Here is a 26,461-nt window from a genome sequence, read left to right on the forward strand (position 1 = left end):
AATCGACAGTATGATTGCATATTCATTCTGCATGTAATTACAGCCAGAGATGTGCGTCTCTAGATGATCCTTGATACCTCCAGATGGCATTAATTTTAATTTACTGAATGATTTTCTGCACTTTGCACCAATAATCAATGAAATAGGTGGAAGTTTTACGTTTATTTTTTGGAATACATTTCTTCACCTAAAAAGGCAAAAAAAGAAAGTTAAGTGACATAAATGGCACTTATCAGGAAATTATGGCTCTTATCATTGTGGAGAGGTGACAGGCCAACGACACGACCATCTAATCACACTTTCACTCTTAATTTCACGGGTCTTCTTCTATCTCACGACTCTTTTTTTGTATCCTTCCTCTTTATTTTGTTTTTTTAAAATTATCTAATCAGCTATTGATTAAAGTTTTTTCCATTCCTGTCTGTCCCCTCCTCCTCTTTTGTCCCTTTGGTGTATTTTTTCTCCTTTTCTCCTCAGTTTAGCTTTCTCCTATACTTTAATTAGCTGCACAAGGTTCTTCTGTCTCCTCTGTGTAGTGAGCCTGTATTCTCTTCTTTTCTCAGCATTTTGATCTGTAAATAACCAGAGATACACTGGAGGTCACGTTGACATCACATAAACTTTCCCCTTTGTTCGCTTTTGATACTTCCTTTGCATTTGCAGCGTTTTTTTTTTATTTTAGTCCCTCTTCTCGATGAAATGAAACACCAATCCTTTTCCCCTTTCTCTCTTTTTCACTCCATTAAGTCCCTTCTTCTTCCTGTCTAACCGCAGATGACTCATTTAGACACTATTATCTGCCTAAGGCTGAATCAGGAGATTTCGGGAACGAGATAAGACCCCTGAGAGATTGGGTCACAACATGGGAGCCTTACATTGCTGACGCTATGTATGGACACTTTTGTGTCCGTGTTAGCCAGTGTCTAATGCACTGACTCATTTACAGTTTCAAGGAGTTTGCTTCTGTCTTTCTGTAATTGGAAATATTTGGTATCGTCAGTGCCTAGCACTTTCCTTGTTTTTTTTGATGTTTTGTTGTTGTTGCCTTCACTCTACAACTTTTGGATACATGTCTTCAGACCAGCTGACAAAATAACATCTCATTTCTCTTATAGTCTGTCCATTTAACCCAGCATTGCACATGTGCCCTTGCTTTAGTCCTCAGGTGAAAGGTAAGTTTTTCCATGGAATAGGTCCTCTATGACGTCCATCCACTGTCCGAGTTGGAGAGTCACGTTTCAGCCAGTTTCTAGTAATGGCCTTTTTGCATCCCAGTATAAGGATCTTGAACAATAAATGTCCTTCTTATGAATAATGTCCACAAGTATTAATCCCAAGTACACATTCCGTGGATCCCTTGGAATCTTGTAACGTGAAAGTTTCTCAAGAATCAGAATAACCCCATCCAGTGGTTGTAGTTTTATACATGACCAGAATATATGTGAGGGATTGGCATTCGCCTGTCCACAGAGTCTCCAGCATGACTGTTTGTATTTTGTATATGGTTTGATAATAAAAATCTAATTATATTCTTCCACCCAAAGTCTCTCCATCTTTTAGAGCTGGTGGATGTTTGCTGCATGCTACAGATGGAATGCCACTCATCTCCCGACAGATTAATGTTCACTTCTGCTTTCCATTCCATATACCTAGCACACTGAATGCCATAGGCAAGTTTCCCCTGCTCCTGAGTTATGACGCTGAATAATGGTCCTAAGATGTTTTAGATAACATATTGATGTCACAGTGAAGCTGACCTTTGACCCTATTGATATAAAATGTCATCACTTCATCATTTCATCCTATTAATCATTTATGAAATTTTTATTAGTGTAAAAATTCCTGAGTAATGGCCAAAATATATTTTGTTAGGTCACAGTAAACTTTGACCTATGACCACCAAAATATTAGTTCTAATCAGTTCATTCTTGAGTACAAGGGGACTTTTATGCCAAATTTGAGGAAATTCCCTCAAGGCAATCTTGAGATATCGCATTTGTGAAAATGACAGACACAAGACCGCAGGGACCTTGACCTTCAACCACCCAGAATCTAATGAGTTCATCATTGAATCCAAGTGGAAGTTTGTGCCAAATTTAAAAAAAAATCTTCAAGGTGTTCTTTCTGAACGAAAATGTGACAGACACAAGGTCACATTGACCTTTGACCACCAAAATCTAACCAGTTCATCCTTAAGTCCAAGTGGACATTTGTGCCAAAATTTAAGAAATTCCCTCAAAATGACAAATCAACAAAATAGCAAACAAGCAATAATAATAAAAAAGAGATAACTACAGACCAACCTAGGGATTAGGTCTTCGGATCGTTTTTCCCTTATGTTCAATTCTGACCAAAAGAAGATCCACCACTGGCTGTAGTCTTAGCTGTGTTTGGGGCTTCAAGGCAGAGAAAGAACAATCCATTAAAGGTTAAACACATATTCAACACCACTGGGAGTGCAGGTCAGGTCAGCCAAGACACTCTTGGCTGACCTGACCTGCAGTGGGTCGCAATGTTTCGGTGGGACAGCCTTTTTTACTGACATTACTGGTCAACAGGAGAAAATACATCATACTAAGTGCTCTCTATTCTGCAGTGTGTCTCTAAAATTCTTTTCATTGATTCAAAACTAGATGTAACAATGTCCTTTCCTAACGATTTATTCAAGGCACTAGTGCTGCCCTGGAGCATTATTTCTGAAGGTCAGCAGAATATGGCTTGCACAGAAATCATTTAATAACACAGGTAGTTCCCACATAACGTTATCTGAAGCCTGGCGTCGCTTCCACGTGATTTGAGCTGAGATGTCAGCCTAAAGCTGTGAGATAAAACCAGAAAGAACAGACTGACCACTCTCCTCCCAGCACCTCAGTGTCAGCCTGACATTAATCTCATGCAGGCCCGGGCCCAATCTAATCTTATTTATGTAGGAGCAGATTTGACTTTGGAAAAGTTTAAGATATCTGCAGAGGCAGGGCAACCTGTTGCTGCCTGAGAGAGGAGGAGATTACATCTGAGTTAGGCATCATTCTAAACAAGAGTGGAAATTCCACCTAAGCAAAGATGTGAATGATGTAGTTTTCATCTTCCTTACCATATCTGTTACAGTTACCTCTCACCTTCAATCAGAAAGTGACTTAAGTGTGTAATATATGTAATATTCCATGACATGGCAAGGCATAATGATGCCGTATAATGAATTTTATATATATATATATATATATATATATATATATATATATATATTTATTAAAAATGTTATTTTTTGCCTATATTTGACAGGACAGTGAAGCATGACAGGAAGGATGGGAGAGAGAGAGCCAGGAAGACATGCAGCAAACAACGAACCAACCAACTCCCACCGCTGCAACAAGGGCTAGCCGCACCTTTCCCATGTGAACTACCAGTGCGCACCACTTTTAAGTCAATACAACATATTAACACAGACCTCGATTTTGCTTCAAGAGAGGCAGAAATGTGAGAGACACTGTTGTCAGTTCCATGTATAGTGAACCAACACAAACCAACTGGCTTTCTCAGCAAGTTTGTGGGAATTGGAAAATGTGCACATTGTGCCAACACATTTGATACAAAAACATTTCATCATCCCCATTTGGGAAAGAAATATAATGTAAAAGAATTTATCAATTGTCTTTCCACTCATGTAATGTATGTGCTTATTTGCCCATGTGGCTTGATGTATATTGGCCAAACAAAACGTAATCTGAAGTTGAGGATTGCTGAGCATAAAGCGGCCATCAGAAACAATAATCTTTATTACGCTCGCCAGACATTACATAGATAAAAATCATGGTTCTGCAGCTTCCCTCAGATGTATTGGAATTGAAAGAGTGTTGCCTAATCCTAGAGGGGGGAACATCATCAAACAGCACCTGAGAAGGGAAGCGTTTTGGATAAATGAACTGTCTACTGTTGAACCTTTTGGAATAAATGATTCACAGGACTTGAGTTGTTTTCTTTAACCTGTTTTTTCTTTTTCCCCCTGTAGGACACGTAGGGAAAGCCATCACCCTGCGTAGGGAAAGCTGTATCATCCTGCGTAGGGAAAGTTGAGCCTGCACTATCACCTGCGTAGCAGTGAGTAAGGGATAGATTTGTAGGATGTGTATTATTCTGCATAAAGATATTGGTATTTCTGTATATAGGTACTGGCTGGGTCTCAAGCTGGAATATAGTACTTTGTAGTATTTGCTCATGTGTAAGTAGATTTTGCTATAATATTCATGCATTGAATTTTTTTTAGTTTTTGAATTTTAAAGTTTTTAACTTTATACCATGGTTGATACATATTTTTCAATTTCATGATTGATGTAATTGTATTGTTTTTGTATACTGTGATATGTTTTCTGTTTGAGTCTTGCTTAGAGAGAAAAAATGAAATTGGTCATGTGACCAGCAAGCATTGAAACACACCTGTGAATGCTCAGGTCAGACCTGAGGTGAACCTGATGACGCTGAACACGAAACGCGTTGTTCCCTCAAATAAAGTATAGTAAAGTCTATGTCAGTGTGCGGAGGATTTGTTTGTCAAGCTGATTACACATGTTCCTGCTGCCTGCCAGCACCTGACTACCTGTGCTGTGCAAGGAGATGTCATTGATTCCAGTTTTACAACATATAGACACTTTAACTATCTGCCTTTCAACGTGCTACCTCAACTACTAATGTACAGTTTTAGCCCACTAACTATCCCACTATTGGCAATGGTTCTACTGTACTTTCAATAAAGCAATCGTACTATCAAATTCACAACAACTCTGTCTGAATACATTGCTCTTCTTAATGGGTTCAGTTGACTATTTAATCTGCAATTTCCTATGACCTGTATCCCAAACACACACCATGTGAAACTGTACGTGGGCAACTGTGCACTCAATGAGTATGGACTAATTCTATTATAATTGAGAGAAGGCATATATCTCTCCAGCCAATATTTTAACACTCAGCAACAGTCTTAAAAGTATATGTATTTTTGACTGTTAGGTGAACTGTTCTTTTGAAGGTACCATGTCGAGTTTTTTTTTGTAAAAAAGGCTTGTTTACATTCACCAAAATATACCCTAAGTATCCTCAAGGCCAAAATATATGCATTGATGGCATTCCCTTCCTCAGCAAACATTTGTAAAGCTTACTTTATGGGAAAATTTGTAATCTGTATTGTTTACCTCCATGTTCGCTAGCTTCGGTGAGAGTCTGTTTTGTCATTGCATTTGCTCCCACTTTGCTACTTTCTTATTACAGTTATGCAAACTGCAGATCAGTAACCATTGGCAGATAACTGTATTGTGTCAACATTTGTACCTGTGTGTTCTCATGTACATGGAAGAGTTGTTACCAGATGGTTTTCCACTATATATATAAACATTGCTCCATAGCGCGACTGGTGGTCAAAAACTCCATATGGTACCTTTAAGGTGCAGAAGCAGTAAATAAGTTCCAGAAAAAGTTGTTTTGTGCATGGAGCTGCCCCATGTCTAGGAAGAAAAAACTCACTCCTACCTTAAGTTAATGCTTCACTGTCACTAACAATGTGTTTTAAGTGTCTTAGGGTTGAAGCCAATGGAACTATTCATGATTTAAACTTTTAAGTCAGGACACAGTATGGGTCAACTCTTCCTCTGAACTAAAAATAAGACAAGGCTGTAATTTCCCAAAACAGTTTTTATGTCTGCAAAATAAGTTCAGCCAAGTACAAGTCAAAAATTGGAGCTTCTCAGTTCAATTCTTTGCACCCAGACAGAGGCTTATGTAACCAGCTGGTGATTACTGTCGTAATCATTGAGATGAAGACTAAGAACACATCAGCTTCAAAAGCAAAATGAAGATTTGATCCCAGATACACTCATCACAAGGTTGTCATGCAGAACGCATTGAGACTCTGATGGTGTCATTACTTTACAGCAAGTTAAAAACTAAAACAAAAAGATTGTGTTTATGAATCTGCCTCCCCATCCATAAAACAACAAAAAGCAGAAGCAATATTACACACTAAGTGATGTAACTGCAATTGAACAATGTGTCCAACTGTAAAGAAAGTCTTGCAAATTCCAAGAAAGCACAGCAGACACACTTGAGGACTTTCAGGTTAGCTGAGGAAAGTGAAAACCTTTGTTTATAAGTGTGTGTGTGTGTGTGTGTGTGTGTCATTTGTAATTTTCACATACTGGTACCAGTGTGATACCTGAATATGGTACAAATACCAAAACAATATTTAGCAGTGTACTTGCAGTGGGGGAAGGACTATAACAAACACTAGCGGCACATTTTTACCAAAACAAATCATTGACGAAAGTTTCTAAACACAACTTGGGCATGTTCCAGCAGGAATATCAGGGAAAAATTAACAATATTGGCATCCAAGTTTACCTCTATCTCTGAGATTAGCATGTAGCTACATGTAGCAGTGTTCTTGCAACTGAGGAATGACAAAAGCAGCACTAAAAATCACCAATAAAAGCTTGTTAACACAACTGGACACATTCAGCAGGAATATGATCCGGAATCGTGGAGAAATTGAGCATCCATGATTACAAGATTACATGATTCCCTGACGTTAGCGTGACGCTATATGTATCAGTGTACTTGCAGCTGGGGAATGACTGTAACAAGGAGTCGCGGCACGTTTTTTTAACATGACAAGTCAAAAATAAAAGCTTCTAAACACAACTGTACATGTTCCAGCAGGAATATGATCTGCTATCAGGGAGAAGTTTACAACATCGGCAACCCAGATTACATGTTTCTCTGATGTTAGCATGCAGCTACATGTAGCAGTGTAGACAAAATAATGTAAACACATGCAGTGGTGTGCCTGGAGCAAATGACCATATAAAGATATCTGGCACAATATGACATCATACTGTAGCCAGAGTAGAAAAAACTGTTGGATGAATCAATGAATCAGTATTGAATGGTAGGAAACGTGAGGCTTTTTCTCACAGGGATTATCCATGGTTGTAAAATTACATATTCAACACAAAATAGGGAAAAGCATAATAGATCCCCTTCAATGATCACGACAGTCATCACAGCTATTGTCACACAGCAGGCACAATCTGGAGAGACTGTAGGCACAGTAGTTGGACTGTCAGCGGAATACGAATACATATGGCTGGACATAAATACACACACAAACACACACACACACACACAAAAGAAAAAAATCAGCTCGCCTCTTGACACTTATCATCACACCTACCATTGCCACACTTATTGGGAGGAAATAACATCATCAGCACCTGATGACACCCCTGCAATCAGTGCACAGGTGTAATGAGTATCCATCTAATTAGAGCGTTGTGCTGTGCTGACTGACAGACAGGCTTTACCTGTGACTGAGTGCATCTGCGCTTTCCAGAGGCTTTCTGAGACTCAACACAACTAGGAATGAGTCACTATATAGGCCACCTATGCGCATGCGCGTGCGCGCGCACACACACACACACACACACACACACACACACACACTTGTAGCCCCCACTGTGCATGTGTAGCTAAGGTCAAGCCTGGAGGGATTCTAACATTCCCTACAGAGCAAATGGACCAAGGACAAAAGTGGCACAAACCGTAGGGGTACTGTTCCAAAACAAGGGTCAATATGTCAGCAGCCTCACTGTGGCACACTGACCCCCTGACTGAGCCTGTTTCTTCTTCTGATTCTATTTTCAGGCCGTAACAGTGTCCTTGTGTCATTGGTCAAAACAAAACCATAAAAGAAGAGCGAATATCACATGACTGATTGGCCTCCTCAACACATATAAATAAAGACTTTTGTTTTCTGATATTTGTGTCCATTAGATTAGATCAGCATTAGATTTTTTTGGCCTCAAGTCTGTGTGTATGTGTGTGTGTGTGTGTGTGTGTGTGTGTGTTTCATTCATGGACAGCGGTCATGTCAGCATGAAAAGATAAAAGGTTAAGCAGTTAGCTAGGGGCTGGTACGTTCTGATCTGTGCCTACTCACACACATACACACACACAATACAAATTCAAGGTACAGGTCTTCCTGTGTCTCTGTTCCAGTAGGTACAGTGTGTTCAGTGCAAATGTAATATAGAGCAGCTGCGGAGTCCCTCCCTCTGTTATTTGATAGAATATATAGAACAGTGGTCTTCCTTGAACAGACTGGTCAAGGTCCCTGCTTGGCCAGCCTTCACAGAAGGGGGAGCAGCTTGAGCCCAATATGTGCTTGTGGAGAGGAGCAAACCATGGAGCATATTATTGAAGCCTTCCCTCTCCAAAGACTAAAAGGAGGTCCAGTCTCCCTCCACAATATAGATCAAGAGGCTACTGCTCGGCTTGAGAAATTTGTATTCGCTTAATAAAATAAATATAGAACATGTGCGTTTAAAGCACATAAGTGGGATATTAAGCAGGGAAAGTCTTCCCCTCAATCAGGAAACTGATGCTCAAGCCTAGTAAAGCAAAGCATCTGCTTGGTCGCCCCTGATACTGAATCCTGATCTCCCACTTCAGATCAGTGGTATCAGTTGTTGGAGCTGTTTTCCAAGGGCCGACCAAGTCCTGCAGGCTTGTTTGTCTCAGATTCTGTAAATCTTTTGAGCAAATTAGAACTGATTTTTAAGTACCTTCTAAATCTTTGCAGGAATTACAAGATCCATCTAAAACTTCAAAGTTGGAAATGCCATGGTCAGGACCAAATCTCTGAAGGCAATAATTCCAGAGATTTATACTTCACTGCAGAATCGGATTTCCTAGCTTATGACTTCCTGGTGCCATTGTGGGAGGGTGATCTCGTGGTAACATTTACCACTGCAGACTGGACCAAGATCTGCAATGGAATCTTTCCGAAACGTACTTCAATCTCTATACAAACCTCTATTACAAGTGTAAAACACATAAAGGTACATTTACCCACTTGTTTTGGTCATGTAATTGCATCCAGGCATTTAAGAAAGGGGTTCATTCTGTGATTTAATACGTAAATGTTACTGGTCAACATTTTACATCGTCTTCTTCATTTTACTTCGGATACGGTCCCTAAATTTCTGTTAACAAACCCAAGACTTTCACCAGGAGCCCGGTGTTCACTTTCCATATGAATGTAGAGCCAAACCGTGGTGTTAAAACTTTTGCTTCCCTCTGTAAAATTGGCTAATAAAATGACCCCTGCAGCAAGACAAACAAGCATGACTGTAATTGTAGACTGAAACTATCTTCCCAACTAATCTCAAAAGTCCCCATTAGTCATCAACAAAACATCAGTAAGTAGCAAAGATACGGCATTATTCAAGTAGCTGGGGTCATAAAAATTCAAATCCTGGGCAAAAAAAGGTTAAGAAGAACTGCTGAACTGTTGTAAACAAGTGATTCATTCGCGTCAGTTTGGCAACAACAAAAACATTTTCTGATGAGTGCTCTAAAATCATCCTGGAACACAATGCACTGCTTATGTGACGTAATATAAATGCTTCCTCCCAAAATGAGCTGCATACATGTTGTACCACAAGTTAATCACTTGGTCAACTGGACTGCTGGGTCATGACATATTGCAAAGCATCTTCAGCTCAGATTCTTGTGATCACGATGTCCTGATCGTCCGTGACCGTATCAACCATCTCTTCTTACAAGTACACAACTAACAGGGCAGCGTGCACCTCACACAGTCACAGAACAAAAAACGGAAGCTTCCTCTTGGAGAGGAACGGGGAAGGGAGGAGAGTGAAGGTGGAAAGCACCAGACACTTACACGTAGAAAACACCGCTTCATTCAAAGAGCAATATGACAGCCTCCAAGACATTTGAATCTGTGTGTCAGTATAAAATGTCAAATTAAAGCACTGCCCTCATGAGACACAACTAAAAAGCCCAAATTAAAAGGAGACTAAATATTAGTCTTGCTAGTAAGCAAAAAGAAACTATGAAAATAGAAAACCACCAGACAAAATGTGATCCTTAAAGGCTATTTAAGTTGAAACATTTCAACCTCTTTGTGCACTAACATGCTAAACTTTCAGCACTATCAGCAGCAAGGTACCAGCACACCACATACAGCATGCAAAGTCCCATGAAACATGGCGACTGTGTGACATGCAATAAATGATGGTGAGAAACCTACATTACCTCTATCTTTCATCAAAATGTCATTGTCATAAATAAAGGTGTTCCTCAGAGCAGCACAGCAGCACAGACAAAGATGCAAAGGTACAAATTGCCACCCTATGAAATATATCCCATCAGCAGCTGTTTAAGCCGTCACATGTGACAGGCATGTGAACAGAAATATTGGTAGTCTGCTTTTGGCACAAAGACATACATCCCATACATTTGACTATTTCTTTCTTCACCCTTTAAGAGACGGTATTCCAATAAAACCAAATGAAACACCATCCAAAACTCTCCCATTTTGCACGCATTAAGCTTTGTAGCTCAAACAGATTATAGGAAAAGATCTTTTATCACCTTTAAGTTCCATCAGTCCTAATGCTGTTTGTCTGAGTAACCCCCATTATAGCCACTTACAGATTATCTTCCAGCAAAATGCACAAAGAGGGTGATTTGGGATCATGTGCAGGGCCAAGAACATCTCAGTGACATTTACTTTAACGCAAATAATTGGCTTCTTATTTGTGAGGCGAAAGCTTCTGTATGATGAACATGTGTGCTGCCAGGTTGCGCAGGTGTGATGAGTCAATGGTCAAATGAGTCACCATTAAAGGTTAGTGGAAATACAATCTTGATATGAACACACACACAGCTGTTAAAGCAATGACACTAATTGCAAAAAGCAGAGAGTAAATTTCTCCAATTTTAGCCCATCATCCTTTAGTGTGTCCATTTGATTAATTACATTAATTGATTACATCTAGACAACAAGGGATCATTATGTAGTTAAAGGGACAGTTCATTTCAAATACATATTTTTTTCTCTTTCCTGCAGTGCTATTTATCAATCTAGATTTTTGGTGTGAGTTACTGTGTGTTGGAGATATAAGCTGTAGAGATGTCTGCCTTCTCTCCAATATAATGGAACTAGATGGCACTCAGCTTGTGGTGCTCAAAGCACCAAAAAATACATTTGAAAAACTCAACAGCAATGTCTCTTTCCAGAAATCATGACCCAGTTACCAAATATCATCCACAGACCTTGTTGTGAGCAGTTTCATGTAGGAACTATTTTGCATGCATCTACTGATCTACTGCTAACCTACTGTAGCACCACTGAGCTAGCTAACATTACAGCTCAGCCAAGGAGGACGCCATTGATGTTTACATCTCACACTGTTAGAAGCACAAGCCTCTTGTCCATAAATAGATGCACACTTCCTTCTGCACAGTGATATGGTTGGTGGGCATAGTTGGGTAGACAGAAATAGTCCTACATAAAACTGCTTACAACAACGTCTGTGGATTATCTTGAGTAATCGGGTCATGGTCTTGTCCGACCAAATTCTCACTGGTTGGACAATTACTGTTACTTTGATAAGGCTGTGTCTCCACCAAAGCGTTACCAAGAAGACACCACCGCTCAAGGCTCAAAGCTTTCAACAGGAAAAACATCCCATCTGAGCCCTTTTTGAGGTGGCAGGATGGCTAACATTAGCTACCCGGCTAAAAATATTAAGTCTCTTTCTCGGATACAGCTCTACAGCAATATTTAACCTTAGTAACTTGTGTTGTATATGACACTGTCAACCCCAGAGTTAACTTCTATAGTGTCCAGTATGTCAGATTCTTCTGATCAGTCCTGCTCAACAGTTAGTGGTGAGATGGACGTGGTTCAGGTGGAAAAGCTTTACGGTGTACAGCTTATTTTCAGATAATGATATTACAGTGGAGACCACATTTATTTTTCACTCGAGGAATTCCACTTGCCTCAACACAGAGTTTATACTTGCTCTGGGCAAGTGTTAAGGCCTCTGCACACTGAGTCAGTTTATTATGTCCAAAACTGTCACAAGTCTTAAAATAAATGACTTTACATCTTGTCAATCACGGTTGCACACTGAGTCCAAAACGTCTTCATGCAGCTGCGGTGCCAAATGAAAGACAGGGAGGGGGTGAATACAGCCAGAAGCCAGATAGGTAACTCCAGCGGAAAGAGGCAAAGGAGGAAATGTGTCTTCTCATTTGTCAAGTATTACGAATTTTCACAATGAATGGAACAATAAGACACAACGAAATCTGTATGCATGGTTTCTGTGCGTGACAATTTTTTCGGATGATTAAAAAACAAATCTGAAAAAAACAGACTCAGTGTGCAAGGGCCTTTAATGTTGAGCCCTGTGACAAGTTCGTGGCGTCAGTCCGACCACCCTATAGTTCGACTACCCATTAGTCCGACTACCCACTAGTCCCACCATAGAGTCCTATTTTTTGAGATCCATTAGACCGACCTCCCAGTATTCCGACCATACTTGTGCCATTCTTCCGTCCGCCGCTAATCCGACCCGTTAACATTAATTAAAATGGATACCTAGATGGACACCTGCCTGTATAATATAAAGCAGTTACGTCAGGCTATCTGGTAAAACCTCTGATCGAGGTATCCACTCTAACAAACATTGACGGGTCGGATTAGCGGCGCTCGGAAAAATGGCACAAGTATAGTCGGATTATTGGGAGATCAGACTAATGGATCTCAAAATATAGGACCCTATGGTCGGACTAATGGGTAGTCGAACTATATGGGGGTCGGACTGACGTGTTGTCCCCCCCCCCCCGCCCCCGCCCCCCTGTGACAGGGGAAAAAATGCTTTGGTGGACACACAACTCTACCAGGTAAAGCACACTCAGTGCACTGTTGAGGAGTTGGTAGAATTTCACTTGACCTAGATTTTCTTTGATTGAATACAGCCCTACTGGAAAGAGACATGTTATTACACTTTGAGTTCCATCTAGTTCCATTACATTTGAGAGGAAGCAGACATTGCTACAGCCAATATCTCCAACATTCGGCAACTCACACCAAAATAATCTAGAGTAATAACTAGCACTTCTGGTGAGAAATGTGTATTTTTGATTTTTGGGCTGAACTGTCCATTTACACTCAGAAATAAATACAAAGAAGACTGATGGAACACATAAGAATTGTTAAACTGCAATACATCTGATCTTATCTTGTTTCATTGAGTTACTTTATTTACTATTTGCCTTTTTCGCATTAGTGCTTAAACATTTCAAATATATGAGCAACCACATTATACTCAAAGGTGCACTTTGACCATGCATGACAAGGTGCTACTTAAAGAACGTGGGAGAGGAACAGGTAGAGAGGATTTTTTTCTAACATGACTTCTTTAAGTTAACTGCAGTGTTACGCAATGCCCCAAGTGTAATTAGACTTCCGTCTTGATGTGAGTCACTCAGTAAACTCCATCACTGAGAAAGATGCCACTTGAAATGTATAGCTCAAGTCTACACGGCACTGGAACATGCACTTGACATCTGAAGTATCCCTGATTGAATACTGATGGGAATATTTTCTTTCCACGTCTTTGTAACAAGGATACTTCAGGACTGATTCTTTGACAAGTGCAATGCAATCAGCACACCTGTAACACAAACATTATCTATGGCCTGATACTGACATGCTCTGTTATGTAATGTATGGTCTATTAGATATTAACCATAACTAGTCTTGATTGCCTAATCATGATCCTTAACAATTAGGATAAGATATACAACCATCTTGCCTGTGAACTATAACCTTCTGTGATAGAAGGGGCGGTTTTATCAGGCTCAGGGACACTGTCGGGACAGTTTGCCTTGATTTGACGAAGACAGATGAACAGTCAATGACAGTCTATCTGTGGACAGACATACAATTTTCAAAACGAGGGCTTGTAACACTCAGGTTCCAAGTGTGTTTCCTCCACTATGTGAACAGAGTTATTGGCCCAAGTATTATCTGGAGGTATAGGGGTAATGTTTAGGGTTACAGTTTCATATTTGCTGCAGGTTGTGGGGTGTCAAGAGGAGGATGTAACTTAAGTCAAACTTCAGACTTCCCCTATCCACCAGGATCTCCAACCAACCATTACAAGTAGGCATGTAACGATATGTCGAATTTCGCTGTGTCGCGATAAAATAAATTCTCGATACCGTCGTGGGAATGCCACGGTAGTTATATAGCTGCGTTCTCCTACAGAGCCGGTAATATGACTGCGTGACTACATTCCCCATAATCCTTTGCATGCAACTGCGCACGCAGGTGAGAGCAGACTCATGCAGCTCAGCATCTCAGCCTCTCCGCGACTGTTCGTCATAGCGAGAAGCCACACATATCACGTGAAACAGCGGAATCGTGGCTTTCCGACAAGACCAAGCACTTGTCGGTAGTCCAATGTTTTCACAGTGAAAAAAAAAGATAAAGTTACACTAAAAAAATGTATAACAAAGCTTTCATACGGCTTTGCACACACATTACTTTTGGATGGATTACTCGCGAACGCAGGGTCGCACAGAAACGCCAAGCATATCACATGAAAGCGCAGGACCAGAGCTTTCCTCTCCTCATCTCCTGTTCTGTTAAAGTGTTAGGGTCTCCTTGATGTCAAGATTGTCAACCTGGCGTGAACAAACTGAGTGAATGTGTGTTTTTGAGTTTTTCTATGACTTCCAGGGAAATGGCTGGACTTTATTTATTTTGGTTTTCTTTTACACACATCTCTACCCACCTCTCTCTCTCTCTCTGTCTCTCGCTCTCTCTCTGTGTGTCTCTCTGTGTATCTGTGAGTGAGGGACTGTGTGTTATTGAGTTTACATTATTTCTAATTTGTTAATTGTGTTGTTGTTGCAGGGTCTGATTGTTGTAAGTTCTGTATATTTGATGAATATTAAGACTACTCTATCCTCATAATTTGATGTCATTCAGATGACTTTCTAGTAATAGTACTACACTACTTTTGTTCAGAGTAGGTTAAAAAATACTGAATGTTTCCATTTTCATATTCTGTCACTATAGTTTTAATTGACATGACTTTGTTATGGCACTTTAATGTCTGCCTGCCTAGCAGTAATAGAGGGAAAATGAAAGCACATGTTCAACTGTGTGTTGATTTGTTTATGATGCGTTTCCAAGTTAAAAAATAACATGCTGTACAGTGTACATGCACTATTTTTGAATAAAATAGCTATTTTTAACAATAAATTTTCTCTTTTTTCCCCCTGTATAGATATAGTGATATATATCGTATCGTGGACTCTTTATCGTAATAATATCGTATCGTGAGTTTCTGGTATCATTACATCCCTAATTACGAGTTAGTATTAAAGCAGTAAGGACAAGATCCCTCACCGGCTTCCCACCAATAAATCATTTGCGATCACTTAGCCAAGCCAAAAGCACAGTAACAGTTCTTGTGTTGATTAACATAAACAGTGATTCAAACATTCAGCTTGTATTGCTTAATGCCTGTGGGTTACTTGCAACCACAAACAACAGCAGGAGTTTCCCTATTAATTGTGGCTGTCAAAGAAAATCTTAAAATGAACCAAATTTCATAACTGCTCCACTTTAATACTAGTAATGTTGTTCTGCACCAGAGTATACTTGTGCCAACATATACGTACCATTTGTTAATGTTGTCGCTGCAGTTTAGAAAAAGCACGGCAATGGCAAAATCCCAAGCCCATACTATGGAGTCAATCCTTGATGTTAGGCCTACTATTGTTTGTATTCTAGAGACAATGTCAAGAACGACCCTTTGTGTGCCGTTGTGTGCCACTTTATTTCCAATGGCCATGCAGTTCAGTGCGTATATGCAGATTTCAGAAGAGACCAGCAGCATGTGAAATGCCTTTAGAACTCTACTTGCCAACTGCTACTCATGTTAAAAAGCAGTCCACTTCTGTGTTGTGGTACAGTTGGTTTTCACACCTGATATGACCATACCCTACACCACATTTTCAAGTGAATTTGGGCACAGAAAGGGACCTAGTCATCCCACTAATTAAACAAACTGGACTTTGGGCCCAAGCGTACTCAGATCTGGGCCCAGGTCCCTGGGGCCGGTTGCACCAACTGGTCTTAAGCCTGGTCTTAAGCTAAGTCGGTCGTAACTTGGCGTTCTAAGTCCGACCTAATAGTTACGCCGGTTGCACCAACAGGGCTTAAGACTTCTTCTCACAAAGACCGGGCGTAAATCTTACACCTAGTCAAGTGCAGGTGTAAGGTCATTATCAAGCTGCGCTCATGCGCTCTAGAGCGCAGAGAGCGCAACTTTATTGTGGCACGTCTCATCCACCGTCTGTATACGAGCGGGCATTTAGACGGGAGAGGGTAATTAGGGACAGAAGCAATTGGACATAGCCTATATAATGACAAGGAGCTGATTGAGAGGTTTCAATTCGGTAGGAGAGATCTGTTTGAACTTATTGAGAGAGCTGTCACCCGATTTACAGTTTGTGTTGGGCTGCAACGCAGCACTACCACCCGCCTTCCCACCAGGCAGGGGAATCCTCCCCAAATACGTCAACAATGATGTCACTGTAAATTGAGGTTTTCGGGGAGGACCCCCGCCAGTTGGATGATTTTTTTTGGAGGAGATGTATTTTTTTGCCTTGTTGAGAAGATCTTTCCACTTCTTCCTCATGTCAGCCTCTGTATGAAGGCAGCCAGAGTCTGAACACGTAGGCTATTGATGTGCCCCGTTATCTCTGCCCATACCGACTGTTTTTTCTTATCTGTGATACGTCTCTCTGCTGGCTGTACAGCTTGATTAATTTTCTAATTTCAGTGTCGGTAAAGTTTTTCGTTGATCCTTCATGTTTTCTTCAAATCTTAAACTGTAAATAAACTGTCAACACAGATGAGAGGGGCTGTCAACTGTCAACTGTCATCTGTCAAGCACACAGGGTGATTCAGCGGCGCATCATTTAACGTCACCATGCTCCTCTAGGCAAGCCGCGAGGGGCATTCCGGGGGCATTCACATGGACGCGCACAGCTAAAACCAGCATAGCTAAGACCAGGCGTAAGCCCTGTTGGTGCAACTGGCGTAAGTCTACTCCTTAAGACTGGTATTAACAAAGACCATCTTAGGGGTTACGACCAGGCATAGTAAAGACCAGTTGGTGCAACCGGCCCCTGATGTCTAAGCCTCCTTCGCTGCCTACCAATTCAATACAATGATGCTATAGAGAATTTGCTGGTATCCAAACAAAATCCAATCAAGAGTATGGTTTCTGGAAAACTGAAACATTTAGGGACCGTACACATGCCGTGTTTTTTTGCAGCCTCAAATCCAAGGTAGACACCCGGCAGGGGCGCTCAAACTTCCAAACGACGCATTCCCTAGCACCTCTTTTCAGGGCACAATGGCTGCGCACGGCATGTCATGTGACAAGGACCAACCAGTCACAGTCAACAGATATCTCTCTCTTTATCCATAAATAGGTGATCATTTTGGGGAAGTTAAGTATTTTAGTGCAGGGCTGGCCGAGCGCCTGGAAGAAGATCAGCTCTGCACCCAGGATTTCAGGTAAATAGGCTTTGGTAATGGCTACTCATCATTACATATACAAGAGGTTACACAAGGCGATTAGGAACAGCAGCTACAATATCTGAAGTATCTCTTACCACATTCCAGAATAAAGGGTTGAATATGATGGCTATCACAGCAATACAAAAGCTGGAGTCATGAAAGTTGATGTGTCGCAGGAGTCCCTCCATCAGCGTCACGTCCATCTGAAAGAAACAGCCATGTGAAAATCACACAATTACGTGAAAACATAATTTCATTAAGAGAGGAATTAAGAGAGAAAAGTGTGGCCTATGATACTGTCCTCACTTGCTACTTATAAAAAGGTGTTAGAAATTGCCAGAGGTCAAATTTCCATCCAAATTTGGTACAAATTTTCACAGAATTTTCCAAAATCTGCCAAAGCTATGCAACCTCTTTTGACTTCTCATTTCCATGTTACTTCCTATGTCTCTTGCAGATACATTTTAGTTAAATGTTGAAGGATGGAGAGCTTCAGCAGATACATCCGCATCTTCTTGACCCTTAAGAGGTTTTTTCCCCATCATTTTGAGTTCCTTTTCAACCTTAACAGATGTGTGCTACATACTGTCTGTTAGTTTTGGTCTGAAATAACATTTGCATTACTGCATATTACTGTATAGTGCTGTCTCAATCACAGTATATAATATTTTCATTGTGAATAAAGAGGGCAAACAGACAACAGTGGACACAGGGCCTTTTAAGAGTTAAGCATGGGGTAAAAATAAATTCTGATGACTTATTTGAGGTGCAGCAGCATAGACCGATATTCCATCTCTGTAACACTGAAGTGCTGTGTGTGGTTTTCAATTTATGCCTACTGACGCCAGAGATGAAGCACAACAAAGAATGTGTTTTATGCCAAAAATCCCAGTTTGCTTTGGTTGTTTTACATCAGTGTTGAGGCCAAAAGGACAACACAGCCTCAAGTATAAAGGTCCAAATACAGTGGCAATGTAGGCGCCAAGTCTGGATAAGTAAAAAGAATGCATGGAATAAAAATGATAAGTGAGATTTCAGTCAATTGCCTCTATAAAATAAAAGTGAACTATGACGTAGTTGGCTGAATGCACTTACTGTAGGTCGCGTTGGCTAAAAGCATCAGCTAGATAAATGTAATATAATGAAGTACATTTTCCAGAACAGTGAGTTATTAGGAAACATGTGGTTCTCCATTGCAACTGCACTCTTCTTTCAGGAAAATATAAGAGCCTTGCACTCAGTGTTGTCCAATATTCATTACCTCCCACATACAATACCTTCACTCAGTGTGTATGACTTTCACTCAACATCTACAACAGCTATCTAAGTAGTAGGGATCATACTGCACTGTACAGTGATGGTATTATCAGACATTTCTGCTGAATCAATGCAACAGTTACTGGCTTATTGACTTCAAATCACAAACAGTGGTATTCTGTGATAGTGTGTGTCAATAACAGGCCCATCTCAAGCTGCTTCTGTTGTTCTCTGTGGAGGGATAGGCTACTGAGTTTAGATCTCTTTCTCATCGATTTCCAAAGATACAGGCTGACACAGGCAACAGGTCAAGGTTACCCTGTTAAATTTAATGAGTGCTCTGACCTTGAGTGTATAGCTTGCAAGTAATTGAGTGAAACATGGACAATTCAAAGTGAACTGCTGCAGGCCAGAAGAGGTGGCTGTCAGTACTTTTTGTTATTGTCAAAATCATGACTCCACCAGGCTTGTTGTTTAAAGGTTCTTTATGTGACAGTCAGAACATTATTATAGCAGCAAACCACTATTTGCTATATAAAGATATAGTGGAATATTCTAGTCCGTCCATGTGTGCATGTCAGTGTATGTGTGTATCCTAGTGGCTAGCTCCTACCCCCACCACTGACATCTGGGCAGCAGCGGCAGCGCGGAAGCAGTAACACCGTTAGTTTTGTCAGCACAGTTGCTGTTGTTCAGCGCTGTTAATGGAGTTAACACTGTTAGCTGAGCCACCAGCTCAGGTAACTCCATGCTGAGAACCGTGTCCAGACAACTAATACTATGGGTTCCAATACCCATACTACCATACTGTTTAGTATGCCAGGAAAAAAAATTAGTATGTCCCAATATATGGTATGTTAACTGAAATATGCCAAAAATACAGGATACATCTGGTTGCATTTTGCGGTATGCAAGCAAGCATGCAGATGATTGGGTTCTGTTGGCTTCATCACACTAAGACCTCCATCAGGCACTGGGACAGTTTTCAGCCGAGTGGGAAGCGGATGGCGTGAGAGTCAGCACCTCCAAGTCTGAGGCCATGGTTCTCTGCTGGAGAATGTAGGCTTGCCCCCACCAGGTTGGGAGAGAGTAACTGTCTCAAGCGAAGGAGTCTTGTGGTCTTGTTCATGAGTGAGGGTAGAATGGAGCATGAGATGGATCGGCGGTTTGGTACGGTGTCTGCAGTGATGCGGACTTTGCAGGGGACCATCGTGGTGAAGAGGGAGCTGAGCCAGAAGGCAAAGCTTTCAATTTACTGGTCCATCTATGTCCCAACCCTCACCTATGGACATGAGCTCTGGGTAGTGACTGAAAGAATGAGGTTGCGGACACAAGCAGCCGAGTTTCCTCCATGGGGAGGCTGGGCTCAGCCTTAGAGATAGGGTAAAGAGCTCAGACATGTGCTCATCTGGCTTAGAACACGTTGAGGTGCTGGGGAGAGGGACATCAGAGGTGCTTCGCTGGGCCTGTTGCTCCTGAGATCCGGCCCCAGATAAGTGGATGAAAATGGATGGATGGATGGATGGAAGCCAGCAAGCTGTTCTGACTATTCTGATCCACAATCCTCTGCACAGCGGAAGATGCCTCATATCGACTGAGTCACAGACAAATGACAGCTCACTGACAGCTGACAATAGCCACAAAAACAATCATAAATACAACACATAACAACAAAAAAACATAACTATGAAATAATCAATAACAGAGAAATGCAGGTGTAATTTTACTGGCGCGAATATATTATGTTAGAATCTACAACGTATGTAGTTCTTACTTTAAAGTTGAACTACATACATTGCAAAGTAAAAACAGCAGAGCTGTTTGGGTCGACCCTTGTCTCTGGTGGGCTTGGCGAACCACATTTTATCTCCAAGGTAAGGGATCTATGAGCAAGAGGGTCAAAGTTCAGAGCACACTGTTGTGACAAAGTAGTATGTCCCAATTGTGTGCATAATGCATGCAACAGTACTTACTTTGTAAGGGCAGCTGCAGTACCCACTAAAAGTAAAAAGTATGTAATTCAGAACGCAGCTATACACTTTGAATTTTGTGTAGAACTAGGGTTGGGCGATAATACGGTAATAAGGTATCCCGCGGTATCTAAAAATAGCAACGGTATCAGTTTCATTACCGTCATTTTAAAAAAAATCTGCCGCGTATATAGGCCTACAGTGGACTGATATAATATTAAATATAATTTATTTAATGCCTAAATAATGAGGGCTTGTCCAGCACCTATGTATGTGTGATTGAGTTTTCAATTTAATACTATTATAATTTAAAACTAATAGTAGTCTATAATGTTTTTCTTATAACTGCCCTTAACTCAGGACATTTGATAAAGTTTTTGGATGTCACCTCGTCACGTGACAGCTCGGACGCGAGAAAGAGAAGAAAAGATGGCAAGCCGCACATCAAGCAAGTTGGTCCTAAAAAAAAAACACAACTTCACAACTTCTGCAAGCAGCAGCAGGTCCAGTGTCCATCAGAGTGGAGGAGGGAGAAGCGCAACCCGAACCACCGGAAAAAACAGATGACTGTGGGCAGTCTCCTTCAAAGAAAGGCCGATGCGGCAGCAGGTCCGGTCGGCACCATACAGAAGCAAGCAGGAGCAGAGGTAACGGCCTGTTGTCGTGAGCCTGTTATTCAGGGAGACGCAGACCGTTTTCCTCTGATGTCGAGGGCTGCCTGAAAGTACCTGTGCGTTTGTGCCACAAGCTCTCCATCAGAGCGCGTATTCAGCACCGCGGCCAAAGTTGTCAATCCACTACGTGCCCTGCTCCAGCTGGAAAAAGTAAACATGCTGGTTTTTCTGGCGAAAAACCTTGAATAGTTTTGAAGCATATGATGCTGCTATAGTTATCATTATACTTTGTTTTTATTTCATTTTTGTTTTTATTTCATTTTAACCCTTTGAAACCTGAGCAAATTGGCTTGGTTTCTTTCAAAACCATGGGAAGAAGGCAATGAGCAACAGAAGACAAAATGACCCAAAGAGTTAGCAAGAAATGAGAAAAATGAGAAAATTAAAAACAAGAAAATTAGTGCAGAAAAAAAGTTAAAAACAAACAAATAACCTGGAAAAAGTGCATAAAAATTAAAATAATTCTGTAACATGATTTGAAATATAAAATTATGATATTTATAAATATAGCTTTTCCCTAGCTTTTTCCCCATATTTTTAAAAGATATTGCACCAAGTTGCTCGGGGTCCAAAGATTTGAATACCTGTGAAAGGAGTCTAAAAGCAGCACAAGAAAAGTGATGTCACTCCAGGATTCAAAGGGTTAAATGAGGAGCAGCCTGTTCTGACGAAAAAACAGTTTGGACTTAGAGAGGGTGAACTTTTCAAACTAAAGGTAGGCTCTAAAAATAAACCAACGGTCTTTACCCATTGCGGTCTGAGGATACGCTGTATAGCACACATTTTCGCTATTGCCTTTGTTGTGTATTGTTACTTTTTTATTATTTGATAAGCCTGTAAGTATTGGATGTTATAGGACTGTGTTTTAATTTAATGATTTGTGTCGATTACTGTACTGGAAGTGGACTGTAGCCCACAGACAATTTGTTGTTATTCCATTCTGTTTGGTTGACTGCTGCATTTGAACTTTTATAGATATTTGTTAATAAAAGTTGTTAATGTTATACATGTTTTGTTGTTATTTTTCAGTATTCTTAGGCCTATGTAATGTTTGCTATTCTGTTTCTGAACGGTATAGGTGCAAGCCGACATTTTGGCGACTCCCTCTGAGCCCTTTAAAGTGATTTTTAATTAGTCATGGTAATACCGTATAGCCCGGGAAAATGTGGGGAAGGTTTAATGGTAACAAAATTTGGATACCGCCCAACTCTATGTAGAACCCCTTTAAATAAATAAGAAGATAAAAAATATGCTCAAAAGTTGTTTCAAAAATAGGTAGCACACATGGTAATGTTTTTATTTGTTTGTTTACCTACTTAAAATCACTGGCCACCACCCACTTTATTAGGTACACCTTGCCAGTACCAGGTTGGACCCCTTTTGCCTTCAGAACTGCCTTAATTCTTCATGGCATAGATTCAACAAGGTGCTGGAAACATTCCTCAGAGATTTTAGTCCATATTGACATGAAAGCATTATGCAGTTGCTGCACATCCATGACCATTCCACCGTTCCAAAGGTGCTCTATTGGACTGAGATCTGGTGACTGTGGAGGCCATTGGAGTACAGTGATCTCATTGTAATGTTCAAGAACCCAGTCTAAGATGCTGGAAGTAGCCATCAGAAGATGGGTACACTGTGGTCATGAAGGGATGGACACGGTCAGCAACAATACTCTGGTAGGCTGTGGTGTTTAAACCATGCTCAGTTGGTACTAAGGGGCCCAAAATGTGCCAAGAAAATATCCCCCACACCATTACACCACCAGCAGCAGCCTGGACCGTTGATACAAGGCAGGATGGATCCATGCTTTCATGTTGTTTTCTCTAAATTCTGACCCTACCATCTGAATGTCACAGCAGAAATCAAGACTCATCAGACCAGGCAACGTTTCTCCAATCCACTAATGTCTGATTTTGGTGAGCCTGTGTGCATTGTAGCCTCAGTTTCCTTATCTGACAGGAGTGGCACCTGGTGTGGTCTTCTGCTGCTGTAGCCCATCTGCTTCAAGGTTCGACATGTTGTCTGTTCAGAGATGGTCTTCTGCAAACCTTGGTTGTAACAAGTGGTTATTTGAGCTACTGTTGCCTTTCTATCGTCTTGAACCAGTCTGGCCATTCTCCTCTGACCTCTGGCATCAACAAGGCATTTTCTCCCAGAGAACTGCCGCTCACTGGATATTTTGTCTTGTTCGGACCATCCTCTGTAAACACTATAGATGGTTGTGTGTGAAAATCTCAGTAGACCAATGAAATACTCAGACCAGCCTGTCTGGCACCAACAACCATGCCACATCCAAAGTCACTTAAATCACCCTTCTTCTCCATTCTGATGCTCAGGTTGAACTTCAGCAGGTTGTCTTGACCATGTCTACATGTCTAAATGTATTGAGTTGCTGCCACGTGATTGGCTGATTAGCTATTTGCATTAAAGACCAGTTGAACAGGTGTACCTAATAAAGTGGCCGGTGAGTGTATGTATGTCATAAAAATGGTACTAAATGCAAAATAAGAATTTTGAAATATTTTTTGTGTTATTATTTGTGTTGTAAAAATACATTTTCAAAATTTAATCTGATGCAAACTTCACTTTTATAAAGTCTGTTGCTGAAATTTCATTGTACTGATAGTGTTAACACATTGTCAAGCGAGGTTTGCAGAACATCGTGCTTTTATTTTGAAAAAGGCCTGCTTTCCGGCTGTCACGATCAAAACAATGAAGCAGTCTGTTCCAGTCGGTCAAACCGGGACCTTCTGACGCTGTCTGTGTGAGCGGTCACACGGATTCATGTGAGAGTTATACATGCAGAGCAGCTTCGTTTTCAACAGTTTTAATGTTTACCTCCGAGTAGTCGATGTTGTTGAGTCCTCCGCAGCAGTCCAGCAGCACAGGGTGATTGTTTCCAGCCGGATTATCGTCCCGAGCAGCTGCCGTGTCGCTCATACACACCGCGTGAACACTGACTCACTGTCAGCACTCATATAAGTGTGTGAAAGATGACAAATATTGCTCAATATTCAGTGCAAGGTTCTTGTTTTCCTGTCAAACGAGGGTGCAGTTGCTGTGGAGAACTACACAAGTCCTGATAACCTCTCACCCTGCTCAAAGCATCCTGGGAAATGTAGTTCAAAGTTCACTTGTGGATAGAAGCAGTTGATTGGTATCCAACACAAGCGCAGCACGTATTCTCACCCGGATATCAACTTTATTATTTACCCTTTGGACCTGCTGCTACACGTGATAACCATGGATGTATTTCCTATCAGTTTTCTTCTTTGTAGTGATTTAATACCCTGTTGCTCCACAGTGACATCTGCTGGCTGACGAGGAGACAGCTCCCAGCATTATACACGAGACATCTCTTAAATCATCAAATTAATTGGCATTAAATCAAAACTAAAGGCTCAGTCTGTTACGTGGTGTAAATAATTGTAAATTAAAGGCTTACACAACCACTAAATCACAGGATTTTCATACGGACTGTTAACATTTGTTTGTCATCACTGCAATAAACATGAATTTTTATCAGTGATAAGCTGTAAAATGCACACAGCTTATTTTCCTTAAGTTCAATTCAATATACGCTGCCCAAAAAATTAAGGGAACACTTAATCGTCAAAGTATAACATTAAGTTAAACTTCAAGGATATCAATCTGTCCATTTAGGAGGCACAAGTGATTGTTAATCAGTTTTACCTGCTTTGGTGCAAATGAACTAGACAACAGGTGCAATGAAGAGGCAAAAGCAAGACATCCCCCGAAATGCATGTGTTGGCCACAGACAATTACTGTCGCCCTCCTGACTGATTCTACCCTAGTTTTGTGTTCTGCTAGTGTCCTTGTCACTACTGGTAGCATGAGGTTGCACAGGTAGTCCAGCTCCTCCAGGATGGCACATCCATTCGTGCGGTCACAAGGTTTGCCGTGTCTCCCAGCGCAGTCTCCAGAGTATGGAGGAGATACCAGGAGGCTGGTTGTTACACAAGGAGAGCTGAACAGGGCCATAGAAGGGCATCAACTCAGCAGCAGAACTGGTATCTGCTCCTGTGTGTGAAGAGGAACAGGAGGATGACCTCCAACAGGCTACTGGTGTGTATGTTTCTGACCAAACTGTCAGAGACAGACTCCATGAGGGTGGCATGAGGGCCCGACGTCCTCTAGTGGGACCTGTGCTCACAGCCCAGCACCGTACAGCTCAATCAGCATTCACCAGAGAACGCAAGAATTGGCAGGTCCGCCTCTGGCACCCATTGTTTTACATTGAGCACATGTGACAGGCGTGAAAGAGTCTGGAGATGCCATGGTGAACGTTCTGCTGCCTGTAACATCATCCAGCATGACTGGTTTGGTGGTGAGTCAGTGATGGTCTGAGGAGGCATATCCTTGAAGGGTCGCACAGACCTACATGTCATAGCGGACAGTACCCTGACTGCTATTAGTTCCTGGGATGAAATCCTCAGAGCGATGTCAGACGTTATGCTGGTGCAATGGGCCCTGGGCTCCTCCTGGTGCAGGACAATGCCCGGCCTCATATGTCCAGAGTGTGTAGGCAGTTCCTGGATGACGAAGGCATTGATGTCATTGACTGGCTCTCTCGTTCCCCTGACCTAAATCCAACTTGGCACTTATGGGACACTATGTATCAGTGCATCCAACGCTGCCAAGTACCACCACAGACTGTCCAGGAGCTCACTGATGCCCTGATCCAGGTCTGGGAGAAGATCCCCCAGGACACCATCCACCGACTCATCGGAAGCATGCCCAGACGTTGTTGGGAGTGCAGTACAGGGATGTGGGGACCATAGACACTACTGAGTCACATTATGAGTTGCAGTGGTAAAAGTCACGCAAGTTGGATCAGCCTTTGATTTAATTTGTTTTACTTTGAGTTTTGGTGTGATGGGTTGATGATTTTGGTTTCCATTGATCGCTGTTACGTCATTTTGTTCCTAATAAATTATACAGTGTACATCAATAAAGATTTTCAACATGGCATAATCTGTTCATCAAGATCTGATGTGTGATTTAGGGGTTCCCTTAATTTGTTAAGTAGTCTATCTAGTTTGTTTGTTTTGAAAAAAGAAATGAAATAA

General features: G+C 41.2%; 1 protein-coding gene across 1 annotated transcript in view; it reads right to left on the minus strand.

Annotated features, from left to right (window-relative positions):
* Positions 1-24,580, minus strand: part of pemt (phosphatidylethanolamine N-methyltransferase) — a 94,877-nt gene extending 70,297 nt beyond the window's left edge. Inside the window, exons 1-2 of the mRNA XM_033610563.2 lie at positions 24,210-24,580; positions 17,563-17,670 (exon numbers count right to left, since the gene is read on the minus strand). Of these exons, the coding sequence (XP_033466454.1) occupies positions 17,563-17,670; positions 24,210-24,311 (210 nt within the window). The 5' untranslated portion in view covers positions 24,312-24,580. The remainder of the gene's footprint in view (positions 1-17,562; positions 17,671-24,209) is intronic.
* Between the last annotated feature and the right edge of the window lie 1,881 nt (positions 24,581-26,461).

This window comes from Epinephelus lanceolatus, chromosome 21 (genome assembly GCF_041903045.1).
Source record: "Epinephelus lanceolatus isolate andai-2023 chromosome 21, ASM4190304v1, whole genome shotgun sequence".
NCBI lineage: Eukaryota > Metazoa > Chordata > Actinopteri > Perciformes > Serranidae > Epinephelus > Epinephelus lanceolatus.